The sequence below is a fragment of the Clarias gariepinus genome, chromosome 1 (assembly GCF_024256425.1).
Source record: "Clarias gariepinus isolate MV-2021 ecotype Netherlands chromosome 1, CGAR_prim_01v2, whole genome shotgun sequence".
Classification (NCBI taxonomy): Eukaryota; Metazoa; Chordata; class Actinopteri; order Siluriformes; family Clariidae; genus Clarias; species Clarias gariepinus.
Window position 1 is genome coordinate 11137966 of NC_071100.1, and position 21825 is coordinate 11159790.

General features: G+C 40.0%; 2 protein-coding genes across 2 annotated transcripts in view; both read left to right on the forward strand.

Annotated features, from left to right (window-relative positions):
• Positions 1–1625: 1625 nt before the first annotated feature.
• Positions 1626–11596, forward strand: LOC128520146 (E3 ubiquitin/ISG15 ligase TRIM25-like). Its single transcript, XM_053494224.1, has 9 exons — positions 1626–2216; positions 2989–3081; positions 3196–3396; positions 3575–3734; positions 5555–5718; positions 6691–6823; positions 7793–7885; positions 9160–9210; positions 10330–11596. The coding sequence occupies exons 1-9, from the start codon at positions 1626–1628 to the stop codon at positions 10332–10334; spliced, it is 1491 nt and encodes a 496-aa protein (XP_053350199.1). The 3' UTR covers positions 10335–11596.
• Positions 11597–12212: 616 nt separating this feature from the next.
• Positions 12213–21825, forward strand: part of LOC128520151 (tripartite motif-containing protein 29-like) — a 29433-nt gene continuing 19820 nt past the window's right edge. Inside the window, exons 1-4 of the mRNA XM_053494238.1 lie at positions 12213–12819; positions 20878–20973; positions 21087–21320; positions 21506–21665. Coding sequence (XP_053350213.1) covers positions 12322–12819; positions 20878–20973; positions 21087–21320; positions 21506–21665 — 988 coding nt within the window. The 5' untranslated portion in view covers positions 12213–12321. The remainder of the gene's footprint in view (positions 12820–20877; positions 20974–21086; positions 21321–21505; positions 21666–21825) is intronic.

The following is a 21825-nucleotide window of genomic DNA, read 5'->3' on the forward strand; positions in this document are numbered from 1 at the left end:
TACCGGAAGTTCCGCCCCCCGGGTGTGTGCTGCTAACCTGTCCGGCTGTGGTTTGGGTCCAAGCAATCTGGCTACCCCGAAGTTACCACGCAGAGTTCCGCTGGACAAGTTCAGCACCGCACCCCATCTATCCAAAATGTCCAACCCCAAAACGCAGTCCTCCTCGACATTCCCCACAACGAACCCGTGGGAATAAGTTCGTCCACCCACCTGGACTCGCGCTGTGCGACACGCCCGTACCTTCACGTAGCCCCCAGCAACGGTGCGGATGTTGAAGGCAGGATCAGGCCGTCCGCAAACACGCTTGCTTTGCCCCAGTAATCCAGAGCGCAGCATCGAAACAGTGGAGCCGGTGTCCACGAGCGCCCGCAGTAAAACGCCGTCCAGCACACAGTCGATGTAAAGCCCAGCGCGGCTTACCAAGCGTCCTCCCGGCGCTAGTTTAGCGGCTGCTGGTGTACGCTGTCCCTCAGGCCTGAGAACGTTGCAGCGGTAGTCCGGCGGTCCCTGGCTTCGGCACGTAATCTCCGAAAGCGGTGTCGAGGCCTAGCCGCGACGGGTAGCCCTGTCCCCGACTAGGTTCACCTACCGAGCGCCACTGAGCTGCGGGCGGTCGCTCGGCTCTTTCGCCGTGATGTGCCGCCATTATGAGCTCAGCGCGCTCAGCCTCCTTACGGTCACCCGCGCTGTCGCCTCGCCGGCTGATGGCGCACGGAGCTGTAGCTGGCGCCGGCGCAACGTTTGCCTCTGCCCCGAGCTCCAGTGCCGGGATTTTCACCTCGCCGCTCCGCGTTGGTTGCCGTGGTGTGCTCGCTTTAGCGCCGTCGGGAAAGCGCTTCTTTGCGAGAAGTCGCTCCGCTACTCGGCGGCCCGCTTGGATTTTCAGAAGGTCCTCCGTTGTGCGCTCGAACCCGTTACTCTCCATCCCACTTCTGACACCAATGTAGCGTTTTTACGCCGGAAAGAATGCTGGAGAGACGAGTGAGCTTATTTGCTGCCCAATGCAATGGCTGGGAGTACTTTATTAGGCACACAGCAGGTATGGCATGAGCAGCACCTTCACTCAGGAACCTATATCCAATTCAGCTTCAGCCTGAGCCAGAGCACATTTCACACGTCACACCCCCACACACACAAACAGGGCCGAAGCCACTAACCAAAACACCTTTCCCCAATATGGTAAACACACCGACATCCCCGCAAGGCATGCTGGTCGTCAGCCGCCGCCCCGCCCACGCCACAATACTTTAGAAGGCCACCTTTTAAAAACTTTGGGTTAATTGCTTATTGCGTTAGTTTTACAGTAAATACAATGAGTCAACTCAGTTTTTTTACACACCTACAGTAGCAATTTAATCTTACCTTCACAGAAATGAAAGTTAAACAACTCTGTCACGAGTTTCAGTCTGGCTGTGGATCAGTTTCATTTCTGTAAGGTGTTTCATTATGTGAGGTGTTGCAGGTACAGGATTACATCATTAGCTCTTTCTAAAAAACAAGTGTGTTGTAATTTAAAACAAATGAATCATGTTTTCAGACACGCCTGTTTTTTACACAGCTTTTATAATTTGATTCGAGAAGTGCAAGCTACTGTTTCTGACTGAGAGTTTTTTTTTTACAAGAAAATGGAAGAGGCAAATATTTTAGTGGCTCCAGATCAGTTCAGCTGTTTAATCTGTCTTGATCTACTCAAGGATCCAGTAGCTCTTCTCTGTGGACACAGTTTCTGTATGGAGTGTATTAATATCTGCTGGGATCAGGAGGATCAGAAGAAAGTCTATAGATGTCCTCAATGTAAAGAAACCTTCACTTCAAGACCTGCTGTGAGCAAAAACACTGTTCTGGCTGAAGTAGTGGAGACACTGAAGAAGGCAAGACTACAAACTACACCTCCTGCTCAGTCTTTAGCTGGACCAGAAGTTGTGGATTGTGATTTCTGCACTGAGAGAAAACACAAAGCCATCAAGTCCTGTCTGGTGTGTCTGGCCTCTTTCTGTGAGACTCACCTCCAGCCTCACTATAAATCTCCTGCCTTTAAGAAGCACAAGCTGGTGGAAGCCTCCAGACGACTCCAGGAGCAGATCTGCTCTCAGCATGACAAACTGCTAGAGGTTTACTGTCGCACTGACCAGCAGTGTATCTGCATGTTGTGTGCCATGGATCAACATAAAGGACACGATACAGTATCAGCTGCAGCAGGACGAGCTGAGAAACAGGTAATGTGTTACAATTTTTATCAACAACTACTTAAGACTGAATTAATATTAAATTCCTAACCCTAGGGAGAGTAAATCAAATCCCTTTAAGTGCATTTTGGCAAACGACACAAAATAATCGACTTCCTGTTAAATTGATCCCCTGACATGCAATGGTAAATTAGTTCAGCTCAATGAGCTCAAGTTTTGCATGCATATACTTTATACAAGTGTGTATGAGCTACACAGCAAAATCTTGTGTAAGGGCAAAGAGCAACATGGCAGCAGATTCTAACCTGTCTGCCAATTTTCATGAGTTTTTGAGCATCTTAAGACCTACAAAAATCCCAAAATGGTAGGAAAAAAAAAATACTCCATAGGAAAACAATAGGGCCCTTTTCGTGCTTGTGCCCTAATAAGATAAGAGTTTGCTGCATTCTTTTAACATTATTCATATTATATTGCACGTTTGCATTGCCACAAACATAACTAAAGGCAGATTTGTCCACTGTGAGGAAGAAAATATAAATAAAACTATAGAAGATGGAATCATTTTATCTTGCAAAATCATACAAAAGTCACACTGATATAACAAGGAAAATTGATTTTGCCATTTACTGTATGCTGTTAAACATCATTGTGACAAATAAAAATGAAATAAGAAATCTAGCAGCTCGTAAAACTTCTTTATTTTTTAACATTCTTCTCAAAACTTTCAAAATCTCATTTTGGAGTCAAGCAGTTTATTTGTTACATTTATTTTTAAATAATGTGCTGTGTTTCTGTATAGCAGCAACTATTTGAGCTGCGGAGACAATCCAAGCAGAAAATCCTTGACAGAGAGAAGGAGCTTCAGAAGCTGAGGACGGCTATGACGTCTTACACAGTAAGTTTGGAGCTGAAGGTGCTGGTCCAGGATCAATTAGACTCTTCTCACCAACTTCTTTACTTTCTTATTACTATTTATTTACCCACACGCCCATTGTTCGTCTTCTAACAGTCCTCTGCACAAACAGCTGTTAAAGAAAGTATGAAGTTTTTTACTCGGCTGACGGCGCTAATCAGAGCTCAAGAAAAAGCTGAAGTGAGTCGAGCTGAAGAAGTTATGAAGCAACTGGAGCAGGAAATTGCAGAACTGAGGAGGAGAGATGATCAGCTTCAGGAGCTTTCATCCAGAAAAAATCCTGTCCAGTTTCTCCAGGTAACAGCCCTGAGGGATAATCCCATAAAGGAGATACTAATTTGTCAATTTTGGAGAACATAATTCAAACTCATAGGTTTTGTATGTTGCCAGTTTTCCTGTTGCATATGCGTGTCATACATAAGTGTTGTCAAAGGTCATCCATAGACATTGGTCTCTATTGTTTTTCTCTATATAGAGTTTTCAGTCTGTCTCAACTGCTCCTGGATCTGCAGATTCCTCCACCATCACATACAGCTTTTCTCTTGCTTTTGATGAAGTCTTGAAATCTGTGTCTCAGCTGAGAGAGAAACTAGAAACATTCTTTAACAGCGAGTTAAAGAAGATATCACCTGAAGGTAAACTTCTCAAAACTTTGTTTTTAGAATTTGAAAATGTAAACCATTAATACTAATAAATTCATATTTTTCCATACATTGCTGCAAAATTGCATGTTTTTTTTTATATAAATTGAGACAGGAGCATAAGCAAACAGACAAAACCAGAGTACAAGGTTAATAAGCAAGCCAAATGATCAGATATTGGTTGAACATATGGCACAAGGTAAAAAATGGACCTAAGGGAAACTTAGGCTGTTGCGTGGTGTGATATGAAGAGCCGCACCACGAGATGTTATAACGTTTATAAGAACCCTAATGCAGAGGTTTAGAGGGGGTCAATCAAATAGGGTGAGTTTGGGTGAGTGCTTATGATACGCATGGGATGACCTTTCTGTTTGGAGATAGCGTGAGATTATTAATTAGGAACTTAAAAGGAAACAAAAGAAAACTGAAAACACCAAATGAACAGAGCTTCGCTATCTACGCGAGAACAGACGGGGCTCTGAAAACTAATAAGGCTCTCTCTCTCTCACTTTCTCTCTCACCGGTGTTTAGGGAGGCTGGCTCTTTGCCTCTGTCTCTCGACTTCTATCTGGCATTCTTTCTTTTCCTTTTTTTTTTCATTTAGCCTTAATACCTTACCGGTGCTACCTAAATGATTGCATGAAGTGCAGAGGTATCAGGATCTTTAAATAAACTTGCTGCCAGGTATGGCGCATTCACGCTGATTGCCTTGCAGCTTGAGTTACCTAACAGGAGCAGACTGAAAGCAGGTTAAGATTTTCAGGCAAATCTCACTCACACCCATTCATTTTCTATACCGCTTTATCCTGTATTCAGGGTCGCTGGGACCTGGAGGCTATCCCAGAGGATTAGGGCACGAGGCAGGGTACACCATGGACAGGGTGCCAATCCATCACAGGGCACACACACACACATTTACACTCTCATTCACACATTACGGGCAATTTGGGACCACCAATTAGCCTAACCTACATGTCTTTGGACTGTGGGAGAAAACTGGAGTACCTGGAGGAAACCCACCAGGCATGGGGAGAACATGTAAACTCCATGCACACAGAGCCTGGCCGGGAATCGAACCCGGACCCTAACTTAGCAATGCGTAAACTGTGGCTGTGGACTAAGTAGAGCAGACATGAAGGTAGAGCTGCTTAGAAGTAAAAGCAGATAACCAACTGGTTATTTACACACTTAGTGGGTATCATAACACTGGATGGAGAATGCTATCTTCCTTCTCCATTTGTGTGATCCCACAGATGTCCATGATTGATTAAAATTCCTATGATGGGTGTGGAATTACAAGTACCACCCCTTAACCTCTGAGAGCACAGGCAATTTTGCTCCCTAGGACTCTTGGCTATGGGGTGCTGTGGTATAATGGGCATTTGAACCTGCAATCTCTAAATGGTAGGGCAAATTCTTTTTTTTTTTTTTTTGGTTAGCCACCTGAAGTCCCACTTTAATCTTTATTTAAGGTATAGGTATAATTTTATAAAGTGTGCAAAAACCTATATAACTTCTGAAGAAATTGAAATGTGTGTCGTCCAAGAAGCAGCAATAACATCCAACATAACAGCTCATACTGTGTATGTTAAATCCTTTTGATACAGGCTAAAATATTGTATTATAATTGTATCTGTGAACAAAGTTTTTTAATTCATTGTATCTATTAGAGATAAGCAATGTATATTATTTATCACTTGTGAGAATGATTCCATCTAATTATCCCTCCCACTCAAGTAATTTGTGCGCATCCTGAGTATTTTAAGACGTGCAGTATTGATTTAATTGTAAAGTAAATGTCTAATGTCTCTCAGTTAAATCCAGTGGTGATACTAAGGAAATAAAGTCTGGCAGTCATGCCTGGGAGAAAAAGATAATATTGAAGGAGGAGAGAAAGGCCGAGAGCATTCTGAAGCCTTTTTGTGGTGATAGTAGTGATGTAAAGGCTGAGCCCAGTTCAGACGTCCAGCAAGCAGTGGTGAGTGTCACAAAAGAATTTTAAATACAAGCAGGTTAATGTAAAAAAGTAATATAATAAAAAACATTAAACAAATAAATAAAATAACAAATGAAAAATAATAAATAAATATAAATAAACACATTTTTAGAATTTGTTACCAGATTCAGCATCCGTCAGCATTAGTGACATTAGCTGATGTTTGGTGTTTATATACAGTCTGCGTTTCAGTTTATATAAATTATGTTTAGTAGGATTGAGGTCAGGTCTGACCACTTGAATTTTTCCATCGAGCTCATTTTACACACAGAGGTGTGTCATGTTGGAGCGGTTTTTGGTCTCTGAATGAAGTAAAATTATAATGCTTAGAGCCATTAAGTTCTAATAATATATAGACTCCCTTGTTTATTTTTTTATTAAACTGTGTTGCTTTGGCATTTCAAATTGGAAAAAAAATCCTTCTTTCCTGTTATTATAATTTCAAATTAATCTACGGGCAAACACAGAAGCTTGTTAAAACAAAGAGTGTACTGGGGTCAGCATATCACTGTTAGAGCATGTTCCCCAGTAGAAGGGGTCTAGTGACACCCATGATAATGCTACAGCATACAGTACAGTACAAAGGCATTCTATACATTTGTGTGCTTCCAACTTTTTGGTAACAATTTGGGGAAGAATCACAAATAAATATAATAGTTAATGGCCATAAAATGTATACTACAAGGTTTTCAAATGTTAATAATAAGTGGACATTTTAAGATGTATTCACATTAAGTTTTATTTACTAAAAAAAAAAAAAAAAATTTATCTCGGTTTTAAGGTTCAATGCTTTTAAAAATGTTATTCAGCATTAATAAATACCAAAAAGCACCATGCTCAACAGACTCCAAATACAGGCTTAAAGTTGCAAATGATGTATTGTTGTTAGTAATTGTCCTTCATAGTTATGCTACACTATTTTATATTTCTCAGAAAGGTTTTTTTTTGTTTCAGATTGAAGGCAACAGGCATAATAAAACCAAGGAGAGCTGCTCTAGGCCTGTTACATCTGGTTATGACTGTCAATTTGACCTCCATACAAAGACCCACAAAGTTCAAACACCAGCTAACTCAACTACAACTCAAGGTGTAGCTTTTTTATTTATTTATTCATTTATTTCAGTTTTTTGGAAGGGGTTAAAGATTCATCCAAATATTATAGAAACTGCTACAGTAGGTCTGTAGTGGTTGTTTAAAAATTGGCAGATACTCAGCGGTATGCATCTAGAGGAAGGGTTTGTAGAGGCTGTAAAGGTCTGGGGAATTGCTGATATTTTACCATTATAAAATATATCATCATATCAGCAGTCAGAGAGGACAGAGCAGAAAGAGGGGATGAAGAGGGGCACTTGTGGATAATAGTTTAAAGGTATGTTGTGTAGAAAGCATGTGATGTGTAAACAGATTTGTGTAAACATAGGCTTCTTCTATGTACTGTATAGTAGTTGAACTTTACATTACACTATGTATACAATACATGTTTACCTGCCATTGCACATGACACTTTGACACTTTGCCACTCTGACACTTTAAGACATTTTAATGCCACTTTAAAACATTTTAAAATTTTTATATATATATTTTCCCCCCCATATTCCTATATTCTATATTTTGTGATATTTTTACATGCCCTTATTTGTACAGTTTGTTTATTTTACTAGTTACATTTATTTTCTTTTGTATTTTATTTCTTTTATTAATATTTATTCCTTATATATAGTTTTTTTATTTTCTTTTTAAGGTCACCGGCGGTCGTATAAGCATTTCACTGCATATCGTACTGTGTATGACTGTGTATGTGACAAATAAAATTTGAATTTGAATTTGAATTTTGAATTTGATGTAGTTCATGTTTGTGCTTTGGAAGAATAATGTTTCACAACCAGATCAAATCCAAACTAATAAACATTTCTCAAAAATGTGTCTCATTAAGAAAAGTCAAGTTACGAAAAGAATGAAATAAATTAATCCTATTACTACTACTACTGCAAGTCTTTATGACCTGGCATTTTATGATTGTGACTTTTGTTTTATGTCTCTTTTCTCTCCATCACAGATGCACCTTTTCATTTTTCATTTGATTCAACAAGTGCATTTACATTCGCAGATTTGGCAAATAATTTTGGGGGATTCTCCTTCAGAAAAATGGGTAAGCATTTTTTAATTATCTTAGTTTTACATTTATATACATAGGAAAAACCTTACACTAATGCTCACTCACTCAGTCACTCATCTATACCGCTTTATCCTGCATTCAGGGTTGCACAAGTCATGAGACTTGGGTTATAAAGTACACACACTCACCAACTCATTCACAAACTACGGGCTGTTTGGGAATGCCAATTAGCCTAACCTGCATGTCTTTGGACTGTGGGAGGAAATCGGAGTACCTGTAGGAAACCTATCAAGCACGGACAGAACATGCACACAGAGACGGGTATTAAACCCAGCAAGAAAAACAAACCCGACCCTCGAGGTGCACGTCGACATTGCTAACTACACAAAAGCCCAAAAGCCAAGCACTTAAATGTGACTTCATATATGGCATAACTTTAGGTTTTATAATAATTTTAATATTAATTTTTTTGCATATTAAAAAAAAGTTTTTTGTTATTTTACTGAACCACTGAATTATTACAAGCTTTCAATATAAGGATGTGACATCTTCCAGCTACATCGTCTATATACTTGTATGATTCTTATTATTATGTATAACTTTTGTGCCAAACGTATTCCTGTTTGAAGATATTAATTAGGTTAAGATCCTAATAAAGAAACTGCAATGTACATGTGTACATGACAACGGTAGAGGCAGGGTCTCGGGGTGTTAAAGTGGAATATGTGTACATGTTTTTACTGTACATGCTGAACACCAAACATCACTTTAGTATGCTATAGTATATTTGGTCATTTGCCACTTTAACTAGCGCTGTCTCTGTGCTATGATTTAACCTAAATCTTGACTGATTCAGTCATAAAATACAGTCCTTTAATGATTGTTATTTTTATCTATGCATGAGTGCTTTAAAAGATTTAGGTATATATTCCATGCTAAGTCAAGTCAAATTTCCTAATATAGCGCACATGTTAAACTATACACAAGGCATTAAATAGAAAAGACATTAAATAAGACAACTGTCAAAAAGGAAGTATATATATATATATATATATATATAAAAAAAATATATATATATAAAGATATATATAAATAATATATATATATATATATATATATATATATATATATATATAAAGAATAAGCCATTCTAATCACTGATTTGATAGACTGTAGTTATTTTATTATGTACAGGGCTATTTGTAAAATAGTTTTGGTATAGAGTCAGTATAGTTACATTCTTGTAAAACCTTGTTGTTGATTTTTTTTTTTACATAACTTTGTTACTGCATTGTTTGTTTCTGTAGTTACCCCACCTCCAGTCCCCATCCCTGAACAACAAAAGAGAGATTTTCAGTGTAAGTCTCTCTCTCTCTCTCTCTCTCTCTCTCTCTCTCTCTCTCTCTCACACACACACACACACACTGCACATTGTTATATAATAACTATCTTCTATTGCAATTAAATAAACATTATAACTTTGTCCTTTGGTATAATGTTGTGCTTTACAGTAGCCAATGTTTTTATTGATTTAGTCAAATTTGTACTGTCCTGCACATTTTGTACACCCCTTTTCAAACCAACTGGTTTATTCTGTCCTGGCACCAGCCTTACTGTCCAATTAGGCAGCATTTATGACCTGTCCACTTTTTATCACTCTATAGTACCGTAGTAAGATTTTTTTTTGTTGTTGTTTTTTTTTTGTTTAGTTATTTTGTATATTAAAGTAGGATAGCTGAGATCAGGGGACAGGGTCAGTTATGATGAAGCAGCCCTGAAGCAGATTGAATTATAAGCGGTGTTCGATAACTTACTGTGTATTTTATTTTTCATTATTTTTTAAAATATATACCCCAGGGGCAAGTCACATACCTTTTAAAACATTACACCTACATTGCACAATGGTGGCTTTCTCTGTTTGCTAGATCATGTTTAGCATATCTCCCTACCTCTCCTACTGTACCTACTTAGTGGTGCAACACCAGTGACATCTACATTCTGTCTCTTCTATTTGAACGGCAAGGCATATTAATTGCACATCTTGAAAAGAGTATTGTAAAGGAGGCTACCTGTATCGTCTAAGTTTTTATTATTTTTAATTTTTCCAGTAAATTTCTGAAAATTAAGAATTAGTCCAGACGCTCTAAATGTTTTGTTGGAGCCTTAATCGCGAGTCTTAATTGAGCTGGTTTCCATGAGTTTTGATGCATGTGTGTGTGTGTGTGTGTAAGGTGCGAGAATCCTTTGTATGTGTGTTCCAATATTTCTATAAAAAAATTAGCTTTACATTATTTTTTCCAACTTTTATTTGATTTTTTTTTTTAATGTACACATTTTTATTCTGATTATTAATAACAGGAAATAAAAGGAGAAACAATTTAATTCATTTTTATTTATGTTGATGATCCTTTCAAGTCCTCTAAATAAACTGTTAATAATTTTATTTCATTTCATCAGTATTGTGTGTTTTTTTTTAGGGTAATAATACAGGATAGCTCGGTGGAAAGTGTATCTACGGGGACAAGTTTAAGGGAGAGAATTTTGAAGTGTGCCTCACAGGATCAGGAATACTGTCCATATCCATTTGTGGAAGAGAGACAAACATCACTCAGTTTTGATCACCTTGAAGAAAAGTGAGCATTTGAATTTCAAATTTGGTACGGTGAAAGATGACATGGATCTGGTTAAGCAAACTGGCCTCTGATAAGTATACATGTGAAAGTTTTCTATGTTCTGGTATTTTTGTTTTTGGTCCTGACTTTGTCGTTATTAATTCAGGAAAAAACAAAGTTTAAGGGTCTAACCCTTTTTTTTTCTTTTTTTGTGTGCGCGTGTGTGTGTTTTGTGTGTTTTAATTTATTTTCCTATAAGTACTATAAATAATAAATTATATGATGTAATCAACATATTCTTTATAATTATATAATTCATGCGTTTACTTATATGCATGTGCTTGGTTGTGTTTTTCTTGTTTTTTTTTGTCTTTTTCTTTTTTTGTGGTCAAGTACCTCCACAAAAGACTGGATTATGTACTGGAATATCGTATTCCAATGTGTTTGAACTAGTCACCCAGGCTGTCTTAAAATGCACATAATAAACTATGTTTTTTTCCTGCAACTAAATCTAAATATTTTTGTTATCCAGAAAGATTTATAAAAGTGTCAAAGATTATGACCCTGACAAACTAAAAACTGTGTTAATGACAGGCAGACATGGACATACAAAGAATTACCATTGTACTGATGTGTTTATTGAGCTGATATTAAGATGAATTAAACAAGCTGTTATGAAGTTGACAAAAAAATGTAAAAAATTTAAAATTATGAAAAAAAAATTAATGAAAAAAATATGGTGTTATAGCTTTGATTCATTTACAAAGTTATAGCTTTGATTCAAGTGGATTAAGCAGCAACAAATTGGTTGTTTTCAAGACACTATGAGGGACATTATACCCCTGAAGTACACTGCTTCCAGAAGTTACCATTTCAGAAAGGTCAAATTATTGGCCTGCATCAAGCATCAATAACAACTAAGAAAATCTGAAATTACTGGAACCGGATTAAAAACTTTTCAACACATTATAAAAAAACCTGTAATGACTGTGCTGAACCTTTAAATTTATATACATGTAAGTAAAACTTTTAATATTCTTTTTTTACAAGCATCTCTTGCACATTACTAAATGCTACTCTTTCTTTGCTTACTTATTTGCTTAATGCTTTTTTTTTATGAGGAGGATGCCCAGTATAATGAAAAAAAAACAAAACACGGCGTCTAAGCTGCATCTGTGTTAATGTACAACTGACTGACATTAAAATGCATTTAAATATACTTTAACATTTATCATGTGTTTTCTTTGTGAACATGCAGTTTGCAGTTTTTTATTGGGGGGGGGGTAGGGGTTGGGGTTACCTTAGGGTTACTGTTTTTAAACCCACAAACTCTTTCTCTCACATTTTTTCTTCTTTTTGGGTTGTCTCACTATTTAAGTAGTGTTATCACTTTGCTGCTGCTTTTTGGAGTACAAAACAGATTTTCTTAAAAATGAAAATAAAATGTGGTAAATTAAAATTAAAGTCAAATTAGATTTATTATTGCTGTTTTTTATTTGTTTGTTTTTAGTGATTTGGTTGGGTTTTACTGGTCCACATAGTGCACTAATTGTACTGACCGCAAGTTTAGATTTAAATAATAGTAGTTAAAGTCAATTCTGTCACATACCTATCAATTTAAATCTCACTTTAACAGAAACGAAAGTTAAACTCTGTTCCTGTTCACTCTGTGTGGATTAGTTTCATTTCTGGTTTTAGTTTCGAGAACAGTCATGTGTTTCTTTATGGTTTGCAAGTTAAAACAGGTGAGTCACTTTTTCAGACACACCTGTTTTTCACACAGCCTTTGTGGACTGAACAAAGAAGTGTAAGCCTCCTACAGTATGTAAGCTGTGTGTGAGTTTCTTTCTCGTTAAAATGGCAGAAGCAAATATTCCAGTGGCTCCGCTTCAGGTCAGTTGTTCGGTCTGTCTGCATCTACTCAAAGATCCAGTAACTCTTCCCTGTGGACACAGGGCCTGTAGGATCTGTAGTATTTGCTGTTGGGATCAGGAGAATCAGAAGGGAGTCTATAGCTGCCCTCAATGTAAACTCCAAGCCTTTACTCCAAGGCATGGTATGAGTAACACTGATGTGAATAAAGTAACGAAGAATCTATTTAAAACAACTTTTCAAGTTACTTCTTCTACTTTCTGTGAACCTCAAGCCCAGCCTCAGTATATATCTCCTGCATTTAAGAGATATAATCCATTCGAAGTCTCCAGACGACACCAGGAGCAGATCTGCTATCAGCATTACAAACTGCTGGATGTTTACTGTCGCACTGACCAGCAGTGTATCTGCATGTCGTGTACCATGGATCTTCATAAAGGACATGATACAGTATCAGCTGCAGCAGCACAAGCTGAGAATCAGGTAACTAGTGGTAACTTAGTACAGTGTTACAGTATTTAAGTACATATTTCACATATATCCAGTTTACTTGAGAAGTTTTATTAGTGGATGTGTTTGCAGTTATAATATTTCCACCTGCTATTATGTTTAATTGCATGATTTGCCTTCCCTCTGTGAAACACATTATCATTGAGAGAGTGAGAGAGAGAGAGAGAGAGAGACAGAGATTTTACACTGACTTAAAGGTTATTTTTAATAAGTCTATTTCAAAATAAGTATACAGAGAGAGAGAAAAAGAAAGATTTGGAACAGCACAAATGAATAACTATATGTCATCACTCGCCACAGCTCGCCCAGCAACTTGTAATTCTGGCAAACTCCACAATATCCTCTTTTACTTAACCCACTGGCTTCTTCTGCTTTATCCTCTCGGACTTTGCCACATTCATCCCATAATCTCGTACTTCAGTACATCTAAATTCACACTTCTATCTAGTGCTGCTAATATCCTGAACAGCATCTACGTTTGTTTTCCATCTGATCCTTTTCCATCTGATCTTTCTTTATCTACCCACCTCAATGCACCTGGAGATTGTGCCCGCTGCAGTAGGCAGAGGCCAACTCTACAAAGATCTTGAGGCATCCAGAGAAGAACTACCTACCTAACTTCTGTTATACTGAACTTCCAGCTGCCTAACACACATGATGTTATTATGTACTCTTAATGTCATCTCAGGAAGTTTTTTTGTTTGCCACCATTGCCAACCCCCTTGGCTTGCTTATCAGGGACAATCTCATTATTATCTAAACACATTTTTTTTTTCACTTATACACACTTCCATAAATTTTTCTTTTTATTAAGTGAAACTTTTTTAAGACAATGACGATTGTTAAAAGCGCTATTTAAATAAAATTTCATGGAATTTAATAGAATATTCTATGAGGGTAAAATAGCAGCAATCCACCAGACCTTTGCTCCGAACCCAACCCCTACAGCAGGACATTCCCTACCCGGATCCAGCAGACATCTGCAACTATCTTCTTGTATCATTTTTCTCTTTTCTTCCAAAAATCATTGAAAGGAAAGTTTATAACCAAATGTCTTTTCATCTTGTCTCTTGTTTTATTTTTAACATCAAAGTACAACGGTTGTTAGTTTCTTGCATAAATCCACTGTAGTCACGACAAGTCGTTTGCTGTGTTCTGTAGCTTTGGTAAATTACAGTTACAACAACCTATTTTACTGTATCCTTTAGCTTACAGTATCACGGTCAAAAACTTGTGTTCTCCACAACTTTCTGTATCCTTCCGTGTCTTAACAACAACTGAACAACTAACGTGCATGATAGACATTCATTATAGCTTTCACCTCACACAGGAATTTATTCGTTTAGTGTTTGTTCTTTTAGTACGGACCTCAAGATTTTTCTGACTGATCTTACAGTATCTGCCTTTCCCATATTTCACTGAAATGAGACCCAGCAAGAGGATTGAATATTCATTGTATCCCCTTTTGCATGAGGACGCCTCCAATTTCTGACTGATTTCACTGTTGGATAGCTTTATGCAATTCAATCTTAGCACCTATAAAGTTTGTTCCATTATCACTTCTCATGACTGACACCTGGCCTCTTCTGCACATAAAGCGTCTAATAGCATTTAAGCTGGAGTCTGTATCTAATGACTACGCAACTTCAATGTGCATGGCTCTTGTTGTCAGACAAGTAAACACAAAACACAGATTCTTTATGCTCTAAATGTCTTTGGAGCAGATTGGAGCCTTATCTATTTTTTCACTGGTAAAATTTTGGGAATCCCTCCTTAGTCTTTTGATAATCTATTGTCTGTCCACACACTTAATGGAAGCCAGTTACAACAGATGACTCACCAAACTGTACCATTCATCTATAAAGGAAAACATTAAAAATGTCAGAGGCAATTGAGATATTTGCTCCCAGAATAAGACCAGCTTATATAACAGGGCTTTCCAGTTTAGAAAGTATTGACTGTGTTATGACAGTTGTGGCCTTCTTCTTTAAAGCTCTCTTTTACTGTACATTAAGAGTCTCAATCTACAGAAGTTAAGACAACTACTATTTTAGCATGTTGTTAGCATTCATTATATTCAGGTCAGTAGGAACAAATAATTTTTGGGGGGGATTTAGCCTTTGTAGACCATCATATATAAGTTTGATGTAAAGAGGTCAAGACTTTCAGCTTTAATGCAAGGGGTTTGACAAAAGTGTGGTGTTAACCATTCAGCAATAACAGCCAATAAATGGATAAAAAGCAGATGCATGGTCAGGTAATTAATGAACCACATAAAAGGCCTGGAGGAGACTAAGTGTTATATTTGCATTTGGTAGCTGTTCACCCAAACTCCCAACATGAGGTCCAAAGAGGTGTCTATGCAATTGAAGAAAGATGTCATAAGGTTGCAAAAAAAAAAAAAAAAAAAAAAAAAAAAATATATATATATATATATATATATAAATAATCAATCAAAGAGATAGCAAAAACCTTTGCAATGGCTTGTACAACAACTAAATTCTTAAAATGAAAGATTTAACCACCAAACTCAGCAACAGCAAAACTCCTAGAAAACCATAGAAGGCAACTAAAGTTGTTGACCGTTGTTCATTGTAAAGTAAAACTTTTCACCACATCTAGACAAGTCAAGAACACGCTTGATAAGGTAAGCATGTCCAGGCTACAGTCTCCTTTTCTGACTGCAACAGAGAAAACGGTCAGTTGTTAGGGTGTCTGAAGTCCTTTCATTATCTTTCTGGTCTTTCACCTGTACTTTCTCAGGAGATTTAGATCTTTTAATGTATGCAGAACCATGCTTTAGATGTTCTACCATTCTGTGGTCTCTAGCATTATCTTCTCTGCTGTAGTCTGATGGGTAGCGGATTAAAATCAGCTGATACCAACAGACTTAACAAGATCATCAGAAAAGTGGGCTCTGTCATTGGAGTGGAGCTGGAGTCTCTAGTTGAGGTATCTGAGAGGAGGATGCTAATGAAACTTCTCAGTATCATGGACAATACATTACATCCCCTACACAAGTCACTGATGTCATACAGGAGCACATTCAGCCACAAACTGAGACTACCAAAGCCTAAAACTGATGGCCACAGGCCATCATTTATACCAGTGTCAATTAAACTCTATGACTATTCATTCGGGAACTGTCATGACAGAATAAGCAATAAAACTTCAAATGCAAAACCACTAATTATGCAATATTGTGAAAATCATGTGCAATATAGTGCTGCTCATGCTATACATACTGTGTGTTAAATAAAGTACTCCCAGCCATTGCATTGGGCAGCAATTAAGCTCACTCGTCTCTCCAACATCCTTTCTGGCGGTAAAATGCTACATTAATGTCAGAAGTGGGATGTAGGATATTGAGTTAGAGCGCACTATAGAGGACCTACAGAAGATCCAAGTAGGCCGGCAAAGTAGCAGAGCAGCTAAGAAAAAAAAATGCAGGAGTCGCTCCACTTTCGGTTAGAGGCACTAGCCTCCCTTTCTGAGGCGCTGCGCGAGGCCGAGCGCACTGGACCCATAAGGGCGGACCATCCTGGCGAAAGAGCCGAGCAACCTACTGCAGCTCGGGGCCACTCGGTAAGTGAACCTAACATATCTCAAGGCCCGGGACAGAGGACAGCGTACCCTAGCAGCCGTTTAAACTAGTTCCGGGGGGCGCCGAGGGAAAGCCGCCTCCCACAACCATCTTTGTTCTCCCAACTAGTGCATTTAACTTTTGGTCGGTACCCAGCCTTTAACATTCCCACCGATCTCTATGAGCTACATGAAGATATGGGCTTGTCGCACAGCGCGAATGAAAGTAGGTGAGCGTGTTCATTCGTATGAAATCTTTGTGGGAGACATAGAGGATGAGTGCATTTTGGGGTTGCACATTTAAAAAAAGTGGGGTGTGGTGCTGAATTTAAATGACGGAACTCTGCGTGGTAACTTCGGGTTAGCTAGGTTTTTAATACCCAAACCACAGCCGCACATGTTGGTAGCACACACTCGGGGGGCGGAACTTCCAGTGGTCGCACCATGTAAACATCTGGTGCCAGACCGAGCGAGTATACTGGGCGAGCTTATGCAGCGTAGCAGTGCGGGGTTGAGTCAGACACAGACCGACACTTTAAAGTCCTTTCTACACGAATTCTCAAATATTTTCGCGGTAGATGAGCGCGAGTGCACTCATACGGGAAACGCAGCTTCTTTGCCAAACAGAAGCTGCGTGAGATGGCCGACTCAGGTATCATTGAGCCAGCATCTGGACCGTGGTCTTTACCGGTTGTGCTCGTGTGTAAAAAGGACGATTCTTGGCGGTTTAGTTCTGATTACCGGCGGTTAAACGAGGTATAGCTCAAGGATTATCTGTTGCCGCGGATAGATGATGCGTTCGAACATGTTGTGGGCTCGGCTTGGTTTAGCTTGTTGGACCTGCGTAGCGGGTACTGGCAAGTAGAGCTCGCCCCTGAAGCACGACCTAAAACCGCATTTTCGATCGGGCAAGGGCTATGGCAACTTTGGCGCATGCCTTTCGGCCTACGTAACGCTCCAGCTACTTTTGAACGGTTGATGGAGAAAGTGCTGGCAGATATTCCTCGCAACCGTTGTGTGGTCTATCTGGATGATTTGTTGGTGCACGGGAAGGGAGTTTGAGGGTGCGCTAGCTAACCTATGCGAGGTGTTTCTGGCTATCAGGCGTGCGAACCTGCGGCTTAATCCCAGAAAGTGCCAGCTGTTGCTGAAAGAGACCGTTTTTCTGGGTCACATAATTAGTGCCCAAGGGATTGCTACCGATCCAGGCAAAATCGTTGCGGTAAAGGATTGGCCCGAACCGCTAAATGTGTCGCAGCTATGCACCTTCCTCGGGTTACCCTCTTATTACCGTCGGTTTGTGAAAGATTTCGCCACGATCGCAAGCCCACTGCACAGGCTAACGAGGAAGAACCTGACATTTCGCTGGGACAGTGTGCATGTGCGTGCTTTCGCTCAGTTGCGTAAAGCCTTGGTCACGTCACCCATCCTCGATTATCCTGACATATCTCGCACGTCCATCCTTCGCCTCTGCCACAACTGGACCGGGATCAGCTTATTTTTGAGCAGGAAAAGGATCCGGTCCTGCATAAGGTAATGGGTTGGGTTAAAGTGGGCCTGAGACTGGATTACACTGCAATTGCTCATCTAGGGCTAGAAGTAAAAGCTCTCCAGGCCTCCGAGTGGCGCAGTGGTAAAGTGCTTGCCCTATCATCTGGAGATCGCTGGTTCGAACCCCAGGTGATGCTGTTTTCCTCTTACGCACAGAGAGAGCTCTCAGGGGGGAGGGATGAGAGGTACTTGCGCTCCCACATTAATCATGGCTCTACAGCCAATCAGGGGCGTCTGTGAGCTCGCGCACGCAGAAGGAGTGGCTAGCGCTTTTCGATGAGTGTGCTACTCCGCCCAGGTGCGTGAGCAAGCAGTTCGAAAAGATGCGGTTGGCTGACATCACGCGGTTCAGAGGAAACACGGGATAGTCTTCGCCCTCCCGACTGAGTGGTAGTAGTAGCCTTACTGTGGGAGTCCCCTAGTGACAGGGAGGAATTGGCCACGACAAAAAATTAGGGGAGAAAATTGGAAAAAAAAACAAAAAAGAAGGAAAAGCTCTCCACTCCCAGTTTACGCACCTGGCGTTGCATGAAGGTTTACTGTACTAACGGCCATGCGGCACGGGCGAATGCTTTCAGCTGCTAGTGCCGCGGGCTTTGCGGACGTGTGTACTGGGTTTGGTGCATGGGCATTCTGGTTCGGGACACTTCAGGGTGACTGAAACGCTGCGGCAGTTGCGCGCTCGGTTCTACTGGCCGGGCTGTCATACGGACAGTGAACTCTGTCACCTGTACGGCAAAGAAGGGCCCCACCCAGCGCTCGTGGGCACCGCTGCAGGACTTTCGGGTGGGGGCATCTATGGAGCGTATGGGCGTGGACATTCTTGGGCCGTTTCCCATTTCCGATTGCGGGAACCGTTATGTGCTAGTGGCCATGGATTATTTCACAAAATGGCCGGAGGTTTTTGCTGTTCCTGCCAAGAGCGCTTCCACCACAGCTCGAGTGATGGTGGATGAGGTGTTCAGCCGATTCGGCGCCCCCGAAGCAGTTACACAGTGATCAGGGGCGCAACTTCGAGGCGGAGGTGTTTGCGGCGGTGTGCGAGCGCCTCAGGGTGAAAAAGACACCCACGCCCCTTCATCCGCAAAGTGACGGCCTCATGGAACGGTTCAATCGGACGCTCACAACGCAACTCGCCATGCTTACCAGCGATCAGCAGAAAGATTGGGACGAACATTTGCCTCTCGTGCTCTGTGCATATCGCACAGCGGTGCAGGAGTCCTCACAGCTGATGCCAGCTGCTTTAATGTTCGGCCGCGAGCTGCGCACCCCTGTGGACCTGGTGTTCGGACCACCTCCCCAATTGGACTTACCCACGAGCCTGGGTTGGATTATTTTTGTTCGTTAAAAGACAAACTGTTCTGTGTTCACGAGTTGGCACGTAAACACTTGGCAGACACCGGTGTAAAGCAGCGCCGTGTTTATGACACTCACAGCCGAGGGCGAGATTTTGCTATTGGAGAGCAGGTTTGGGTGTATTCCCCCGGAAGAAAAAGGGGGCTCTCGCCTAAGATTATGTCTCACTGGGTCGGCCCCTGTACGGTAATTGCTCAGCTCTCTGATGTTGTCTACCGGGTGCGGTCGAATGGGCAGGCGCAGGTGGTCGTGCTTCACAAAAGGAGCTCCCCCGCAAAAGGACTGCGGCGTTTACAATGCCAGCCCCAACCACCTGTCACGCCTCAGAGACTGAGTTCGTCATTGTGACCCGGGATGGTCACAGCTCGGGTGGGGGCAGTGTGGCGTAGGCAGGGTTTTGGCTGGCGATCATCATGCATTGCTGTGTGTTTACCCTGTTGAGGAAATGTGTTTGGGTTAATGGCTTCGGCCATATTGTGTGTGTTAGGTGTGTGTGACCTGTTAAATATGCTCCGGTTTATGCCAAGGCTAAATTGGATATGGTTCTTGTGTGAATGGCTTGCTCATGCTATAAATGCTGTGTGTTAAATAAAGTACTCCCAGCCATTGCATTGGGCAGCAATTAAGGTTACTCGTTTCTCCAACATCCTTTCCGGTGGTAATACGCTACTATATATATATATATATATATATATATATATATATATATATATATATATCCGGTGTGCAATATCATTACTACTCTGTATGCAATATCAAATATTATGTGCAATATAAATCCTGAGTGCAATAACATACATCTAAATTGAAACAAAAGAAACAATTCTGCACCTTTCTGTTCAGTCTGTGGTTTTTAATATATATATATATATATATATATATATATATATATATATATATATATTATTCAATTTATATCTGTTTATATTGTTTTTTTATCTACTTCTTATTCTATTGTATTTGTATCGTTTAAGTATGCAGCCACTGGAGAGACAATTTCCTTCGGGATTAATAAAGATCGCCCAAATCTAAAGGACAGGGCTGCTTATTCAGGCCGGCTGGTGATAATTAACGTTAATAGGATCTCGGGCTCGCTCCGCATTATAAAAGCAAGGTGCGGAGTTTAGTCCAGGGTCCAGAAAGTACGTGATGCGGTAGAGCATGAGAGAGTGGCATGCGAGGGGGGCGCCAGTTAGGCACTGCTCACCGACCTGCACATCACACATCCACTCTTTCCTTCCCTTTTTTTTCCTTTCTTCCTCTTTTTAACCCTTTCCTACCCCATTTTTCCAAAATAAATTACCCTCGCCTTGTGTCCGTGCTTTATGGTGCCGCCCGTGCAAAAAAGTGTCAAACCTGTTACATTATCTTATCTTATCATAAAGCCCGACACTCAAAATTTTAGTGGAATGTTTTTCTAGAAGAGTGGAGGTTATGCAATGATTAAAGCAACAATTCCACAATGTCTGCTATGAAAACATCATACTCTTTATTTCGCCTTTAATGGATTTAGGTTGAATAATGTTGTGCATTTCTGTGTAGATCCAGTTAATGCAAATGCAGGATAAGGCGAAGCATGGTATCCAGAACAGAGAGAATGAGCTTCAAAAGCTTAAAACAGCTCTGGAGTCTTACAAGGTGAGTTTGTATGTGAAAGAGTGTTTTCAGCATCAGTCGCAATTAACAGTCTTATTAACAACTTAAAAAGGGCCTTGAAGTGGAAGATTCAATCTTTCTGTGTTTCCTTACAGCAATCTACACAAGCAGCTATGCGTGAAGGTGACAGGATCTTCACTGAGCTGATCAAATCCTTAGAGAAGAGGCACTATGAGCTGACATGGCTAATAAAATCTAAAGAGACTGCTGCAGTTAGTCAAGCTGAGGAAATTATAAAGGAATTGGAGCAGGAGATTGCAGAATTAAGAAGAAAAGACACTCAGATACAGGAGCTTTTACACAAAGATAATCCTGTGCATTTTCTCCAGGTAGCAGTACTGAGACATAATTACATAAATATGATAAAGATCAAAATTTTGCAGAAAGTAATTAAAATTCATTAGATTTGTTTGTTGTTAGTTTTCCTTAGGGTCAGTTATTATACTTTTACTTGTGCCTTTTACTAAATGTCATCCCTGCTCATCCACAGTTTTGGTTTCTTATCTCTATGCAGAGTTTTCCATCTGTCTCAGCTGCTCCTGGATTTGCAAGTTTTCACCCCATCACATATAGCTCTCCTGTTGCTTTTGATCAACTACTGAAGACCATGTCTCAACTGAGAGATGAACTAGAAGCATTCTTCACAAATGAGTTTAGAAAGATATCAAATCAAGGTAACCTGTATGTCTCAATTTTTCTTTCTTTTCTAACTGTATGCTATTGTCCAAAATTACATTCAGCACAACATAAGGCTGTTGATAAGTAAAATAAAATGCTATTTAAATACAATATAGTTTGGCTTACAAGTTAAATAAGTTCTCAGCTCATGCATAT